Consider the following 17,787-nt stretch of genomic DNA (forward strand, 5'->3'; position numbering starts at 1 on the left):
GTTTGACAACAAATTTGACAGAAAAAGCAGTTCAATATGCAGTAATATTATGTAGTAATTACTGTATTTATGAATTTAGCACCAAAATATCATGATATATTGAAAACATTGACTACAAAAATGGCTTGGATAATCCAGAAACTTGGATAAGCGAGGCTTGGATAAGTGAGACTCTACTGTATCTATGTAAAATTGTCTGTCTTGTCTGTGTATAACTGGCATTGAATATTTGCAGCATATGTATGTTCTGTGATCTGTTGTTTAAGAGAAGACCAATCACTTGATATTTCTTGCTTTTAATTATTTTGTGATAAGATTAAGAAAAGGCACATGAGAGGCAAACACAACAATCATTATAAAATCATTATGGGGTATATTAGAAACGACAGGGCACTTGACATCTTTCTAAAGGAGGATTGAAGAAATGAGGTGCATACAAACATCATCCAGACCAAACAGGAATGATCCATTTTTTCCCACCTGCTGGTGTCCATCAGTTTTATTGGACAATAGCTTGCATTCATTGTGGTGCAACACATATAGAGAACACCAAGTTTGAGAAAAATTATTCTGTCATATGCATAATATATCAATTTATATTTGTGTCTTAGTATCCCTTTCGTGACCACCGTAATTTGGGGTAGAATACATGTCACAACAGTTGATAGCCAAACTATATTCCCTTTTACTTTTGCTATAAACCTCAAGTCCAAAACAGGTTTGAGAAGCCAAACATCTTCTCATATTCAGGCTCTGCTGGCTGTAAATCATATACCCAATGGCAAAATAATAATATTGAGGACAATAATTCAAATATTTCAAAACAAAAATACACAGGCCTGGTCATTCAAGGCCAGTAGAGGTAGCTTATTTGGATGGAGGGCAGGATGACAGAAGGATGACTAAACACATCATTTTTAAACATCTATAATCAAAATATGGTTTGCTAGAAGACACTGATGTTGTGCACGAGCACAAGGTGAAATGGCAGGAAAAAGAGAGGATGGACTTAAGGTGGATTTAAGGGCAACAGAATGGACTATGCGAAGGCTAGGAGACCAAAACCAACATCAGTCTCATCTTAAGGGACAGAATAGCTGTTACCAGCACTTTTCTTTCCAGAAACCTAACCCCCTTATAAATTTGAGCTACTTGAAATTGTGCCAAAAAGCTACAAAGAAATGCAATGAAGTTGGACTGTGCAAATTAAACGTTCCACCTGTAATAGCAGCCAGAAATAGAACTCTACTCCCAGCAGGCAAAAAGGCTGAGTACATTGGGGCAGGTTTTCCTACACATCTGGTTTTTTAAATTATTGACAACGATCACCCAAGGGCAGAGTCTGGGAGACCATTATTACAATCTTATTTTATTTACCTTTGATTGTTTTCCTTCTCACAGATATTCCTAGTTATAGTTCTGGTGTGGCCACAGTTGGCCCTTCAGTGCCCCGGGGGCATGGCGCCTCCTTTTTGCCTCGAAGCCCAGCAAAAGACATCATGATATGTTTGCGGCTTATAAAAAATTGCCTCCCATAAGCCTTGAAGGACTGCAAGGGGCTTCTGGGAGACTGAACAGAGGCCCCCTTCTTGGCATGGCTACTCTGCCCTGTGGGCGCCTCTTGTTCAGCCTGCAAGGGCAAGCCACTTTCATGGCTAATCGAGCGACCAAATCGGCGCCCACCTTTACGTTTGGGAACTTTGGATGTCTCACTGGCTTGAAAATTGAGGGTCAGGCACTTGAGCCGGCTTTTGGGCACCTCTTTGATTTGGCAGAGGCCTTCAGCAAGAGGGATACGGCTATCACACAGGTTTGGTGTGGAGGTAAGTGGATCGCGAGGCCCATTCTCTGGGCAGCCAGGATCACAGCTCTCCACCGGTGTTACACACACAGCAGAGATGCCCAGCTGCCTCACGCCAGCCACTAAGACTTCCATATCGAGTTGAGCTGCGTCGGGTAGGTCAAATGGGAAGGCTTCATGTTGTCCAGGTTTCAGAGGAATTTCGTCTGGAGAGAAATCTGTTTCTTCGGTGGGAATGTTCATTGACAGACCTTCAGACCAACTTATCGATCGACGGATAGGTTTGTCTTGCTTGGCTGGAGGAGCCAACGGCTGGGTCTTCCTTACCAAATAGCCAGCCTTGTCCAATACCCCTCTTTTTTCAAACCCGTCATCCAAACCCATCTCTTGGCATCCAGACATGACATAATCAACGCCTGGGCTTGGCACCTTACAGTTTTTGCATTTCACAGCAACAGGTGGAGTCTCCGGTTTTATAGAGATAGCGGGGCAATTGCTTCCTTTGGCCAACTGTCTTGGAAAGCCTAAATATACAAATAAATAAGTAATCAGCAGCTAATTATTGCAGAAGCTGCTGTGATTATTATTATTCCAGGAGGTATCATTTATTAACTAATTATTTATTACAAACAGTTATTAATTGTTTCTTTTGACACCAGGATCCAAAACGGGCATAAATCAATAGATATGAAAAGATGGTGCAAAACCAATAAAGAACTATATTATGAATTACAAATTCAATGATACAATTGGCAAAAAATATAGGGAGACCAATAAATATAGAAGAATGGGAATCAATCTGGAATAGGAAAATTAGATACACATATGCATCTATGTTTAATCTATGTTAATTTTATCAATATTTGTATGTATGTATTTTTATCCTTTACAATTTTATCTTGTAAATCGCCTAGAGCATCGTGGATGGAGGGCGAGGTAATTAAATGAAGATGATGATGATGATGATATGCGTCAGATCTAAAGGAGAACTGGTTAAAATTAATACATAGGTGGTATTTAACACCGAAAAAACTGGGCCTAATGTACAAAAATACCAGTAACAGATGCTGGAAGTGTAAGGATCAAGTAGGCTCCTATTTTCATATGTGGTGGAGCTGTAAAAAAATTGAAAAGTATTGGAAAATGATACATACAGAATGTAATAAGATTCTTAAATTAAATATGATTCTAAAACCGGAACTCCTCCTGTTAGGGTTGTATGATCATGATGTTAAAATTGAGACAAATAAAGATAAACTCTTCACTTATTTTATAACGGCTGCTAGGATGCTTTTGGCGAAATATTGGAAATCAGAAGAAACCCCCACTAAAGATCAGTGGATAAATAAAATCATTGAAATAAGAGATATGGACAATTTAACCTTTTGGTTAAAGGACAATTCCGGCAAGGCCATGAAAAAAACAAACTGGACTGATTTTGAAGATTATCTAAAAAAAGAATATGAATGAAGACAGAAGAAATCATATTGGAAGAGAAGAACGGAAGCCACTCTACCCCCCAATCCCCAGAGCATAGGTAACTTCCCCCTGGCTATATAGCCAGTACTCCTTCCCCTCAACCCATATCCACCCTCCCCCCTTTATCCTTATCCCATTTTATTTATTATTATTATTATTATTATTATTATTATTATTATTATTATTATTATTATTATGTATTTTCCCCTTACCACTCCATCTTCCCTCACCCCCAATTTTCCCTCACTAACTTTTCCTTTAGTTTACAGCCCCCATATCACTTTCATGTATTAACAAAGTTTCAATAAAAACTATATTTTTTTAAAAAAGAACTATATTATGATTCCTATAGTTACCTCTCATGATGCAGCTAGGAGAAGTTCTGAGATCATTCCACACCCGCTGAGCTTCTCCTTTGTCATTTAAATATTAAAAACCCTGAAAACCTGCATGTTCGGGGAAACAGCAGGTTATGTGAAACGGCCTTACCTGTTGCACTTTCTCTGAGCCTGTATGACTGCAGCTGGGCCCATTTCTCTTGGGACGTGGGACTTTCAATAGTCTCTGGGACCATCTTCTTCACCAGAAGCCAGCTGCTTGGTTCTCCTGCCTTAGCAGAAGTGGAAGGAAGTTTCCAGGTGAGTTTTAAAAATAGGAGTAAATAATAAGGAATTCAGGTTCCACATCCGCTCAGTAAAATCTGTCCTTCTAGAGGCAGGTGGAGATTCCCTTCTGGGTGCACAGAAGATTGGGTGACTTAGAAGGCGCTAACAGACTGTGCTCTGGCACCACAAGTTGCAGAGCCAACCTTAAGAAATGGGGCTACAAAGTGGTATCCACTACATGCGAGTGTGGAGAAGAGCTAGCCACAGACCACTGACTACAATGCAGTCTGAGCACTGCCACATGCACAATGGAGGACCTTCTTATAGCAACACCAGAGGCACTCCAGGTGGCCAGTTACTGATCCAAGGACATTTATGATAATGCCACATTTTTAACTTTGCTTGTATTTTTAAATACATTATAACTGTACCCTTGTTTCACTTCTGACATGATAAATAAATAACCATTTGCTGCCTTCTGCTGGTTGGAGTGGAATGTGCAGAGATCATAACCAGATAATATATATTCCTCAGCTAACAAAAGAGAATATTTGATACTAGAGAAAAAATAACATGTAAAGAATAGAGATAGGTGTGTACATCGCAAATAGTGAAGAGCTTTTTTTTTTTTCAAAATTAACATGAACATGTGAAATGAAACCAGGTAAGTTAATCCATAGGGGCTCCTGGTGGCACAGTGCGTTAAAGCGCTGAGCTGCTGAACTTGCGGACCAAAAGGTCCCAAGTTCAAATCCCGGGAGCGGAATGAGTGCCCGCTGTTAGCCCCAGCTTCTGCCAATCTAGCAGTTCGAAAACATGCAAATGTGAGTAGATCAATAGGTACCGCTCCGGTGGGAAGGCAACGGCACTCCATGCAGTCATGCTGGCCACATGACCTGGACATTTCTATGGACAACGCCGGCTCTTCGGCTTAGAAATGGAGATGAGCACCAACCCAGAGTCAGTCACGACTGGACTTAACGTCAGGGGAAACCTTTACCTTTTACTAAGTTAAGCCATCCATAAGTAAGAGATCACTTGAAGATTTCTTCCAAAATGCAGCCAGGGATGAATTTTATTTTCATCAGCATTCACTGTTCTTATTATTTTAATTTTGTTTGCCAAAGAGGTAAATCTAAGCCTTTTCTTAAAATGCTGGCAGGAGCTGCTTTTCCCTTAAGTCCTTTCCCCGTTTTTCTTTGTTTTTCCTATTCACACACTCTTAGTAAGAGATTCTAGATGCAACGGCTTTTCACCTTGCCCTGCCATCCAACAAATAACTTACCAGATCTTTACTCTGGCGGGAGAAGATGCGTAAGGATTTGCGTCCTGTGTCCTTTCGCTCAAAAGAGGTTGGGGAGGAGCTAGGGGAAGTCTGAACAGGATGTTTTCTGAAAGACAAGGGAAAACTGGGAAGTGGTTCCAGCACTTTTGCCCAGGTTACATTGTATACCAGGCATGGGCAAACTTGGGCCCTCCAGGTGTTTTGGACTTCAACTCCCACCATTTCTAACAGCTGATAGGCTGAGTAGATAGAGGAAAGCCAAAATAGTATATAAGGATCTGTGTTTCTTTGTCTTGTACCCTTTTTTCCTGGAGACAGGAGGGTCTATATTGCTTATTCTCTCTGGCCACTGAGAATAAACTTCTTTTTTTTTTTACAGCCACCAGAACTCCCTTTGTCTCATTTCCTCAAACCTTTGTCTGCCATTTCAGTTACACTCCCTCTGAAGTCACAGGTTCGCAGCTTGGGAGTTCTCCTGGATTCCTCGCTGAGCCTGGAACCACAGGTTTCGGCATTGACCAGAGGAGTTTTCGCATAATTAAAACTTGTGCACCAGTTGCACCTGTACCTTGGAAAGTCAGACTTGGCTACGGTAGTCCACACTTTCATTACATCTTGAATAGACTACTGCAATGCGCTCTATATGGGGTTGCCTTTGAAGACTGTTCAGAAGCTTCAAGTAGTCCAACGAGCGGCAGCCAGGTTGCTCATCGGAACGGTGTACAGGGAGCATACAACTCCCCTGTTACATCAGCTCCACTGGCTGCCAATCTGCTACCGAGCACAATTCAAAGTGCTGGTTTAGCCTATAAAGTGCTAAATGGCTCCGATCCAGCTTACCTGCCGGAACGTATCTCTATGAGTGTCAGGGTGCAACAAAGAACAGCATCATCAAAGCTGGTCTTTTCGCAACCTGACTACAAGAGGACAGAGGAAGGAGACCATTTGGCGGGATAGGCTGATTTATGACAGGGTCTGGTCTTCAAACGTGGGAAAGGGCCAAAGGAAAGGGAGGTGTGGATGGAGAAGGAGGAGGGGGGAGGCAACAACCCCATATACTGAAGGGAAAAGCGGAAGAGGGTCAGTAAAAGCTTTTGCAGTCATCTTGGCAAGGCGGATTCAATAAAGTTTTCCATTGCGACCAGCGGTGTGAGCCTATTTCTTGGGTCCTACACCTTCCAGGAATGGACAATGAGCCAGTTTGAGCATTAAGATCTACAGGGGAATCTCCTTCACAAGCATGATTGGTGTGTCAAGAGAAGGGTCTTCTCGGTGGTGGCCCCTCGGCTGTGGGACTCCCTCCCCAGTGACATCAGATCAGCCTCCTCCCTCCTGATCTTTCACAAAAAAACTTAAATCCTTGCTGTGGAAGTAGGCCTTTGGCAAGTAGAAATTAAAGGGCAATAGACCCTCACAGACCCGACACAGGAAAAAATCAGGATGACGATTTCAGGATTGGTGTTTTGGTTACATGTTTTAACTGGTGTGAATTGTAATTTATATGTTTATTGATTTTAATGATGTCTTGTGTTTATTGTATAATTGTGGCATTGAATTTTTGCCAAAACTTGCAAACTGCTGAGTCCCCTTAAGGGTGAGAAGAGTGGGGTAGAAATAAAGTAAATAAATAATAATAAATAAGATTACTTCTAGCAGATATCCCTCTGAAATTGAGAAAATGTGACTTGACCAAGGCTACCCAGTGGGTTTACATCAATGAGAGTGAATTCAAATCCTATATTCCCAAAGTCTACACTGTATGATAGGTAAGATATCTTGAATACGACATCTTCCCATTTTCATCTTCCCCACAAAGCCCCTTCCTCCGCAATCCCATAGAGAAACCCATTTCATATGCACTGTACCTCTGAGTGTGTTTTTTCTTGCTGCCGCTCCGTTTTCTTTGAATTTGTACAGTTGAGCTTGGTGGGCTGAGTGCCTCTTTTCCTGTGTCAGTGACAGATAATAAAACTACAAATTAAGATTCAATCACTTTACAAAAAGAAAATCAATATGGTTCCAGCAGTGATAGGTACCCTAGGAGCAATTCCAAATGGACTAGCAAACCATTATCAGATGATACTACAGTGATTGCTAGATTCTTAAACAGAATTGGAATGATTGATTTCCAAAACAACAGTTTTTAATTACTGTACTTTTAATCGCTTTTAACCTAACTGTGCTTGGCATTATGAATAAGTTTAGTTTAATCATGATCACTTCTCGTATTAATGTTGGTGTAATGGCATTGAATATTTGCCAATTTTATGCTTTATGTTTGGAAGCCACCCTTAGTCCCTTTGGGGAGAGCGGGTGGGTTAAAAATAAATAAATAAATATTGAGCAGCCTGCTGCAATAAATCACTCTGACCATGAGGTCATGAGTTCGAGGCCAGCCCGTGGCGGGGTGGGCACCCATCAATTAAAAATAAAAAATAGCCCCTGCTCGTTGCTGACCTAGCAACCCGAAAGATAGTTGCATCTATTAAGTAGGAAATAAGGTACCACTTATAAAAGTGGGGAGGCAAGTTTAACTAATTTATGACTTGGAATGAGGAAGTGCCATCAGAGTGGATGATGAAGCAGCTGCTCCCCCCTGTGGCCAGAATCGAACATCCCCTCAGGAGAAGGTTAAATTGCCTCTGTGTCTGTCTGTCTGTCTCTGTCTCTGTTTGATGGGCATTGAACGTTTGCCCTATGTGTGTATAATGTGATCCGCCCTGAGTCCCCTTCGGGGTGAGAAGGGCGGAATATAAATACTGTAAATAAATAAATACATTATTATTATTATTATTATTATTATTATTATTATTATTATTATTAGCACCTGTTTTTAATCTCATGATGCACTTTGGGTCTCAGCTTTGTGAGTCTATGTATTTATAAATCTATTTACAGTACTTATATTCCACGCTTCTCACCCCAAAGAGGACTTAGGGCGGATCATACATATGCGGCAAACATTAATGTCGTTTTATACACTGAAAGACAAACAATTGTACATATAGAGGTGCTGTTGCTCCATCTCCCTGCCAAGGAGCTTTGTTTGTAAACTTCCTTCTTTTTGATCGAATCTCTGGCATTTTTCCTGGCATTTCCTTATGGGTGCCTTAATACCTCCCCGCTTTTTTTTATCTACTCACATTTTGCTTTCGAACCGCTAGGTAGGCAGAAGCTGGGCTAAAGTTCAGGAGCTCACCCTGACCTGGGCTTTGAACTGTCAACCTCTTGATTGACAAGATTTAATACAGCTGCTGGTTTAACCTGTGTGCTAAAGGCCGGCCGCAAACAAACAAGATAAAAAGCAAACAATAAGCAGACAAAAAAAATGTAAAACGGTAGTATGCTTTCAGCTGGGAATAAAAACAATCACCTTGCACAGAACCCCAATACATTGGTTGAATACATGGGTCCCCGGCTTCATCCACAAAGGTATCAAAGCTGAGTGAATCCAAGCCCGATCTCCTGCAATGAAATAATTGATTCAGTAACAGTCAGCCTTTGGTATTTGCTGGGGTTTTGTTCCAGGATCCCTTGTGAATCCCATTACATAACCAACACAAGCAGTTCCATTTAGCCCAGCCATGGGCAAACTTTGGCCCTCCATGAGTTTTGGACTACAACTCCCACAATTCCTAACAGCCTCAGGCCCTTTCCTTTTCCTCCTCAGCCGCTTAAGCGGCTGAGGAGGAAAAGGAAGGGGCCTGAGGCTGTTAGGAATTGTGGGAGTTGTAGTCCAAAACACATGGAGGGCCGAAGTTTGCCCATGCCTGATTTAGACAAACCAATGTGTTGTGCTGTCTGGATCAGAACACATAAGTGGTAGGAGCCAAATATGTGATCTAAATCTCACTGGAAGAAAGGTAAGACAGAAAATAAATAAATTAAAAAGCCTACTATAATATACAGGAATCTCTACCTCTTCTTGACTGAAAGTTCAGCAGCCCAGGCAACATCTTCAGAAGCTTTCCGCTTGGAATTAAAAGACATTCTCAGAGTACTGTCAGTCGAGGAGCCTGTGATAAAAGGATAGTTTCAAGGCAACCACAGATCAAGCCAGGGAAAATTCATTTTTTGTGTACTTTATTGTCAGTGTTCACTGCACTGTACATAATGTTTACATTCATTTTTTATTATCCTGCCCACCCCCCCAAATACTTAACGAAACAACTCGATCATGACTTCTGACACTAGCTTTCTACTCACCTGTTTTAATCTCTTGGCAAGGAGCAGCATAAAGAGATCGGCTTGTCTTGAATTTGCTCAGGGTCTCAGTTACAAAGTCTGAAAGTAGTAACAGAAGGACATCTTAGAGTCCTGAATAGTGGAAATTGATGGCACCCATACCTGTTGAATAGTGAACCATTCCAAGTTTGACACCCCAATCCCAAGTACGGAGCTCTCCAAAGAGGCTGAACAGTCTCCAAAACAGCTTCAGCACCTTGGACAGCTCTACAATGGATTTGCCACTCGTTGCAATTGGTTCCGGAAAAACAAAGCCTGAGATCCTACACAATTCAGGTGGAGCTTAATTATCTGGCCGTGTATTTCTCTAATGTCCATTTCTTAATTGAAAGTCACTATCAATCTAACAAAAAGGTGATAACAGGAGGAGAAAACAGGAAGTCAGAGATATCAATGAAGAACGGGCTTTTTCCAGCCAACCAACTACTTCATCTCATTTACTAAATTCGACAGAGTCTTCCACTTCAGAAGTGGTAGCTGTGTTCATCACAAGATGTTGGGTTCAAGTATAGGGTAAAGCACTCTTTCTCTATCTAAAGTGTTCGGAACAGCTATCTTTTCATACATTTTCAGAGCTGGTTGGAAAGTGGATTTTGGGGGAATGATCCAGATGTAGATGGGCAAAATGGCCAATTCTGTAATGTGGTGCTCCCAGGTTTTAAAGCAGGGGTCCCCAAACTAAGGCCCGGGGGCCGGATGCGGCCCATCGAAGCCATTTATCCGGCCCCCACGGCACAAGGGCAGAAGGGGGTTGGGCTAAATGACCTAAGGGGTCTCTTCTTCTTTTACAACCCTCATTATTATTATTATTATTATTAACATTGAGGTTGGGTGGCCATCTGTCAGGGGTGCTTTGCTTGTGCTTTCGGTGCACAAAGGCAGAAGGGGATTGGACTCAATGGCCCAATGGGTCTCTTCCAACCCTCTTTTTATTGTTGTTGTTATTATTGTTATTATTATTATTCATTATTATTAGTATTGCTCGGCCCACTATAGTCCGGCCCTCCAACGGTCCGAAGACTCATGAACTGGCCCCCTGTTTAAAAAGTTTGGGGACCCCTGTTTTAAAGGATACATTTATGCAATTTGTGGAAAGGCTCTTCCCATGACTTTGTAGCACCTTAACTTCCTTCTTGTTTACAAGTTCCACTCAGTGCACTTTTCCCAGCTCATTTTATGTTTTTACTGTTGTGTTTTTCATGTGTTTTATAATGATTGTGATTTTTAATGCCTTTTAAATTTATTTGTGTGTTTTTGTATTTGATACCACTGTATGCTGGTGGCGGGGTACAAAATAAAATTATTATTATTATTATTATTATTATTATTATTATTATTATTATTATTATGCTCCTCTAAGTAAAAGGGGGGGAGGGGGGTTGCCTCCAGTTGCTCCTTTAATGGGTCCTCCCCAGTCCAACTCCATACTGCCTTCTTGATCACAGATGGACCATGGATGATGGGATTTGCAGTACTTACACTTGCTTTGGATCTGACCTTAACAGAACACTGAGACCCTTACGAATTACCAACCTGGGCTAAGCTTAGCATAGAGAAGCCCCCTGACCAGCTAAATATACTGAAGAGGTTTTTTTTTGGGGGGGGGGGGATTGATTTTGGTTTATTGGGAGTTGTAGTTCACCTGCACCCAGAAATACTGTGACCACCACCGACATTGGACAGAGACCAAACTAGGCACAGAAAACCCCATGACCAACACAACATAATGCAGGGGTTTGGGGGGAATTGACCTTGATTTATGAGAGTTATAGTTCTCCCACATCCAGAGAGCACTGAATCCAGCCAACGTTTGGATCTGGACTAAACTTGGCACATAGACCCAATGTGACTAACTTTGAATACTGATGGGATTTGTGGGTGATTGACCCATGATTTTGGAAGTTGTAGTTCACCCACACCCTTATGCATTTTCTAATGGGAGCAGTCATAAATAACAAAAGGAAAGACTGGGTTTTTTCCCCCTAATAAATAGAATTACAAATTACCAAACTGACATTACCAAACATCCCAAAACAAAATATACCCTTTTCAGATATCCAGGTACCCAAGCTAGTATATAATAAAAGTGTCCATCCAAAGAAAGAATTTCCAGCACATTCCAAGGCAGCATATTCTAATATATTCTTACTATTTTATGGACTCAACACTTAATACCCCAAAGTAGGTAAAGGTAAAGGTTTCCCCTGACTTTAAGTCCAGTCATGTCTGACTCTGGGGTTGGTGCTCATCTCCATTTCTAAGCCGAAGAGCCGGCGTTGTCCGTAGACACCTCCAAGGTCATGTGGCTGGCATGACTGCATGGAGCGCCGTTACCTTCCCGCTGGAGCGGTACCTATTGATCTACTCACATTGGCATGTTTTCGAACTGCTAGGTTGGCAGGAGCTGGAGCTAACAGCAGCCGCTCCCGACGCTCCCGGGGTTTGAACCTGGGACCTTTCGGTCTCCAGCTCAGTGCTTTAACGCACTTCGCCACCAGGGCCCCAAAGTAGTGTGTCTTTAATTCTAAAGCTGTAAAGAAGTGGGAAAAACCTACATCTCTCCAACTCATTGCATGCAATGTCCACCATAAATTTCAAAGGGATGAGGTTTTTGTTCAACGAAGACCACAAGGAGGAACAGTGGACGGGGCCAAATCTCTGTGTGATGGCAAATCAACTGAAGACTACTGAGTACAACTGAATAAAATTGATAGATTTAACAGTGTGATGAAGGTAGGAAAATCATCCATTTGATTTCAAAATGACTGAACTCAATGATAAGTCTACTCTATCAAACACTTGACCTGGTTCAATGTGATGAAGTGGCAACTCATCTGCCTATCTAAGTCCTTGATGCAGACTGCAAGCCTGTGTAGGATGTGACTGAGTCCCATCCTTTCATAACACATCAGATCAAGGAATCAGGAAGTCCAGAAATAAGTTTGGATCAAGAACATTTTGGAAGAATCCAAATTCCATAATTTGGACTTAGATAGTCTGAGTGTCCTCGGTTGCACTCACTGCTCACACTGCGCCTCCGCCGCCTCCGCCTTACTTCCCCTTCGCTCTCTTTCTGTCCTTCAGATTCAGATGAAGGCTGTCTCTTTCCATCCAGGTCAGAAAATGCAGCTTGCACTTTTCCCAAGAGAGACTTGGGGACAATACCTAAAACCAAGAAAGCACAAGAAAGGAAATGTTGTGAATCAACACATATGTAAATGTCATTGCATTCCTGGATCTACTTTGGTTGGGCCTAAAGATTGTATTCAGGCCTAGGCCAGGCATAGGCAAACTTCGGCCCTCTAGGTGTTTTGGACTTCAACTCTAACAATTCCTAACAGCTGGTAACAATTCACCATTGAAAAAGAAATGAAGGAAAACTGCCATTTCTAGATGTCCTAGTCATCCGCAAACCCAATCAATAATTGGGCCACATAGTTACAGAAAATCTACACACATAGATAGATCCCTGCATAAAAACTCAAACCATCACCCAAGTCAAAAAAGAAGCACAATTAAAGCCCTGGCAGACTGTGCAAAAAGAATTTGCTAACCACACCTCTTCCAAGGGAAACTGAACCATCTAAACTGGGCTCTCCAGGCCAATGGAGACTCCACCACAGACATCAGAAGATCTGCAAGGCCAAAAACAAGCCATGAGAGCAAAGACAAAGATCCACCCAGAGCAACACTTAGAAAACAGGGGAATTCTGGACCACAGGAAATAATCTGGGCCAGCCAGCACCTCCTAACAAAGGATTCTCCCAGGCAGGAAGCAGCCAGGCTTTGAAGTTGCAAGGCCATTCAATGCTAATCAAAATGGCCAATTGCAACATTCACACTTGCCTCCAATAGACAAGAGTTCTTTCTCCCACTCTGGACATTCCAGATATATATAAACCTCACTTGCCTAGTCTCCAACAGACCTCACAACCTCTGAGGATGCCTGCCATAGATGTGGGCGAAACATCAGGAGAGAATGCTTCTGGAACATAGCCACACAGCCCAGCAAACATACAGCAACCCAGCTGGTAGGCTGTTAGGAATTGTTAAGAGTTGAAATCTAAAACACCTGGAGGGCTGGAGCTTGCCCATACCTAGATATTCCAACTCCTGATGTCAGATTCATTGATGAGCTTGAATATGTCAGATTTTTGGACAAACATATGTAGAGAATTCTCAGTTGTTCAAATCAAATCAAATCCTGTTCAGAATGAAAACATGCATGCTTGTTTTTCTGTGGCCAGGCATAGCTTTATTCAAGAATCTCAAAATGTACAGTGTAATAGCACGCTGAGCATATTTGATGAAATTATTCTGACTTTTGGCCAGGGTTGTCAGAAGTCAACCTCCCAAATCCTGCTGAAAGAGCAACCACATAGGAACTGCTATTCGAGCTCCATCCAGCAGAGGGGAGCATGGATGCTTCAGTGAATGAGCAAAGTCTGCTCTACCCCTTTTGGGTTTGGCTTTTCATCTCACTATTTTTTTGTAGTTGTGCTTTGATGCCACTTTGACCACCATGGAGGCATCCTATGGAATCTATGGTAATTTATTTATTTAAGATATTTTTACCCTGCCTTTCTCCACGAACGGACCCAAGGTGGCTTACAACATATAAAACATACAATACAGAAGTTAAAACATTGTTCAAATCAAATATTCGATATAACTAATTACCACCTCTCCAATATAAAACCATTCCCACATAAAAGCATTAAACCTTAAATCTTAACCCAGCCCTAAAACATATGGTTCTGTCTTTAGTCTTCAAGGGGAGTGTGACCCTGTCCAGCTAAGGTTGAAACCCTATTCCCAGATCCATCTTACATAAGACCAGCAATACTTCCATCTTGTCTGGATTAAGTTTCAACGTGTTTACCCTCATCCAGTCCATTACTGACTTCAGGCAATGGTTTAGGTGCAGAACTGCTTCCTTGGTATCCAGTGGAAATGAGTAACAACGTTGAGCGTCATCTGCATAGATGATACCGAAGTCCAAAACTTTGGATGATCTCTCTCAGCAGCTTCATGTAGATGTTAAATAACATCAGGGATAGCAATGAGCCCTGTGGAACTCCACACTTCACCAGCCATGAGGTCAAGCAGGACTCCCCCAGGACTACCTTCTGTGTTCGGCCTTTGAGAACCACATGCCCTTGAGTCTCCCCAGAAGGATACCATGGTCAATGGTATCGAACACCGCTGAGAGGTCCAGGAGAGTCAACAGGGTCACATTTCCTCTATCAAGCTCTCCAAGTAGATCATCCACCAAGGCAACCAAAGCCATTTCTGTCCATATCCCAGTCTAAAGCCAGATTGAAATGAATCCATATAATCAACCTCTGGAGCCATTTCAATCTTCCATTTCAAAATACCTCAGAAAACTACAAAACTCACCATTTCATTGGCAGCTAAAATGCTCCTATAGTGCTATTATTGGCTGCCTGCCATGTATAAAAATATATATTCTATTATGAAAATTAGTGTGGTGTCATGGTTAGAGTGTAGGGTTATAATTCTGGAGACCAGCATTATAATCCCTGCAAATTACAAAGGAAGACAAAGACAAACATACTCTGAATAAAGCTTGCAGAAAAACTGCAATTATACCAATAACATTATTGTAATTTTTTAAACCACTAGTATACATTACAGTGGGTTAATGGGGTTGGTTCCAGACCCCGTGAATACAAAAAAATCTGTTAATGTTCAAAGTCCCCTAATATACAACTGTTGTAGTTGAGTCAGTAGGTAATGTAGCGTGTGTGGCTCTTTAAGGCCTTTGTGCCTCGACAACAACAGCATAATAAAACGGTGTCCCGTATATAAAATGGCAAATCGAGGTTTAGCTTTTGAAATTTAAAAAATATATATTTTCAACCCATGGATGGCCGAATCCATGTATGTAGAATCTGTGGATATGCAGGTTCAACTGTATATAAAAGTCATGAATCTTGTTTGTGTTTCAAAGGTTGTATGCTATGAGAGGCCAAAAAGTCCGGTTTATTATATTCAGCTGAGTCCCTGGAAGTGGAATCTCTTCCAAAAGGCAAACCAGAGAGACGATCAAGGCGTTGACTTGCCTTTTATACATTTTCAGACAAAGAACATGCTTCTACATACATCTCGTCATTAGTACGTCACTTCACATGCTTACATACATGGACATAAATATGCACGATCAGCATTTTCCTATCTTAAGTACTCTTAAAAGCGTGTAGCAAGTCACAGACACCACGGCTGGGCTTTAGTACATTAATCATGGCCCCTTGTCAAAAGGGAGGGGGAGAAGTCAGCTCTCCTTCCATTAAGCTGTGCTAGGAACCAATTCACACTGGAATGTATAGATAACAGGCCCCCCTTCTCCCCCCTGTCCTGTCAGCTTGTGCATCCCTAAAATCCAACACAGAGAGAGTCTGATTTTTCTACATTTCACTGCTTCTAATGTGCATAGAATATATGTCTAAAAATCCATATTTTTCAGTTCCTCATCAGCTATAGATTAGGTATGGGCAAAATTTGACCCTCCGGGTGTTTTGGACTTCAACTCCCACAATTCCTAACAGCCTCAGGCGCCTTCCTTTTCCCCCTCAGGTGAATAATCTTATAGCACAAGGCATGGGCAAATGTTGGCCCTCCAAGTGTTTTGGACTTCAACTCTCACAATTGGGAGTTGAAGTCCAAAACACCTGGAGGGCCAAAGTTTGCCCATGCCTGCTATAGATAAATTAGTTATAGCCAAACTCTGGCAGTGCAGAGCACATATACAGAAACACACTGTCTGGGCAAGGGCCAAGCTGAAATCCCTCGCAGGCAACTCAGACTCACCAATCTCAGAAGCGTGGGAGATGAGAGTCTGAACCACGGTGGCCTGGCTTCGCAGCTGCTCCTCCACTTGGCTGTTCAGCTGGCTGCAGGGCTCACTGAGGAATAGGTTGGGTGCAAAGACAACAGCCAAGTTGCCTAAATCCATTTTATTCTGAGCACACCTGAAAGGAGGCCCAAAGCAGGAAGAATGAAAGAGGGGCTCTGGAATCAGGAAAGGTCCATGAAAGAAAAAAGGAAAGTCTCTAGAAGTCTAATTTAGGCTGGTTTCGGTCCACTTATTCACTAGCTTTGGTGGATCACTCATTTTAATGGGTATTGGAGTTCAGGTGGTGAGAGTTTGAATCCCACCAGCTCTGCCACAGAAATTACCTTAGGCCAGTCATTCTCTCTTCTGCTCAGAGGAAGTTAATGGCAAACCTCCTCCGAAAAAACCCCAAGAGCCATGGTAGTATAATGGCTTGAAGGCTAGATCAGAACTTCAAGAGGAAAAGTATAGGTATAGTTATACAAATGTTTTAATGTAATTTAATGTAAACTGAATTGAAATGTAATTGTAATCTATATATATATATAAAAGGGTAACGAAATTTCGGCCTAGGACAAAACAACAAAACGACACATCCCAAAAACACTAAACTTGGCAGCACAACCCCTCATCCATGCCTCTACATTCATACAACAAAAAAGAAAAGAAAAATAAAGTCCTAATTAGAGGGAAAGGAATAATTGTTTTTATCCAATTGCTTCCAGTTAGAAGGCTAAGCTCCGCCCACTTCAAGGCTATACAGTGCTATTCAACCTGGCCAACCAAGATTTCCCCTAGATAGAAAACTCCCAAGCTCTGAAGCCACAAGGCTACTCTGCCCCATTGAACCTGGCCTAGCAAGGATGCCCTATGTAGAAAGCGGTCAGGCCTTTAAGCTGCAGGACTATTCAGTGCAGTTCAAGCTGGCCAAACAAGGATTCCCCTACTGAGGAAGTAGCCAGGTTTCAAAGCTGCTCTTTGATTGAGGGTACTACTCCGGCTACTCCAGAAAACGGCCAGGCTTTGAGGCTGGAAGGCTATTCACTGCTATTCCACCTGGCCAACAAATGATTCCCATAAGCTACAGCAACGCGTGGCTGGGCAAAGCTAGTTGTTTTATATATGTATTTTATGTTGTAAGCCACCCTGAGTCCCCTTAGTGGGTGAGAAGGGCAGTGTAGAAATGCTGTAATAATAAATATAAATAATTAATTAATTAATAAAAGGAAAATCACAATCTCAGAGGATGGAACAAATCTCCTTGACACAATAAATCTTGTCAAGCAAAGTTTATAAGGAGTAAGTAAGAGTCAAGCTGCAAACACATAACAATTTTTCACTAATTGCAAAAATAAGTTACTAGTCCTTGTGATGCTAGGTAAAGGTTTCCCCCGACATTAAATCTAACCATGCCTGACTCTGGGGGTTGGTGCTCATCTTTATTTCTAAGCCAAAGAGCCAGCGTTGTCCGTAGACACCTCCTAGGTCATGTGGCTGACATGACTGAATGGAATGC

At 41.9% G+C, this 17,787-nt stretch overlaps 1 protein-coding gene across 1 annotated transcript in view; it reads right to left on the reverse strand.

Moving 5' to 3' along the window:
• Positions 1-280: 280 nt before the first annotated feature.
• The window catches only part of LOC103280544 (uncharacterized), a 36,427-nt gene continuing 18,920 nt past the window's right edge, over positions 281-17,787 (reverse strand). Inside the window, exons 5-13 of the mRNA XM_062962380.1 lie at positions 16,247-16,407; positions 12,437-12,580; positions 9,377-9,454; positions 9,090-9,186; positions 8,544-8,635; positions 7,036-7,117; positions 5,171-5,276; positions 3,770-3,890; positions 281-2,325 (exon numbers count right to left, since the gene is read on the reverse strand). Of these exons, the coding sequence (XP_062818450.1) occupies positions 1,412-2,325; positions 3,770-3,890; positions 5,171-5,276; positions 7,036-7,117; positions 8,544-8,635; positions 9,090-9,186; positions 9,377-9,454; positions 12,437-12,580; positions 16,247-16,407 (1,795 nt within the window). The 3' untranslated portion in view covers positions 281-1,411. The remainder of the gene's footprint in view (positions 2,326-3,769; positions 3,891-5,170; positions 5,277-7,035; positions 7,118-8,543; positions 8,636-9,089; positions 9,187-9,376; positions 9,455-12,436; positions 12,581-16,246; positions 16,408-17,787) is intronic.

The sequence above is a fragment of the Anolis carolinensis genome, unplaced genomic scaffold (assembly GCF_035594765.1).
Source record: "Anolis carolinensis isolate JA03-04 unplaced genomic scaffold, rAnoCar3.1.pri scaffold_10, whole genome shotgun sequence".
Lineage (NCBI taxonomy): Eukaryota > Metazoa > Chordata > Lepidosauria > Squamata > Dactyloidae > Anolis > Anolis carolinensis.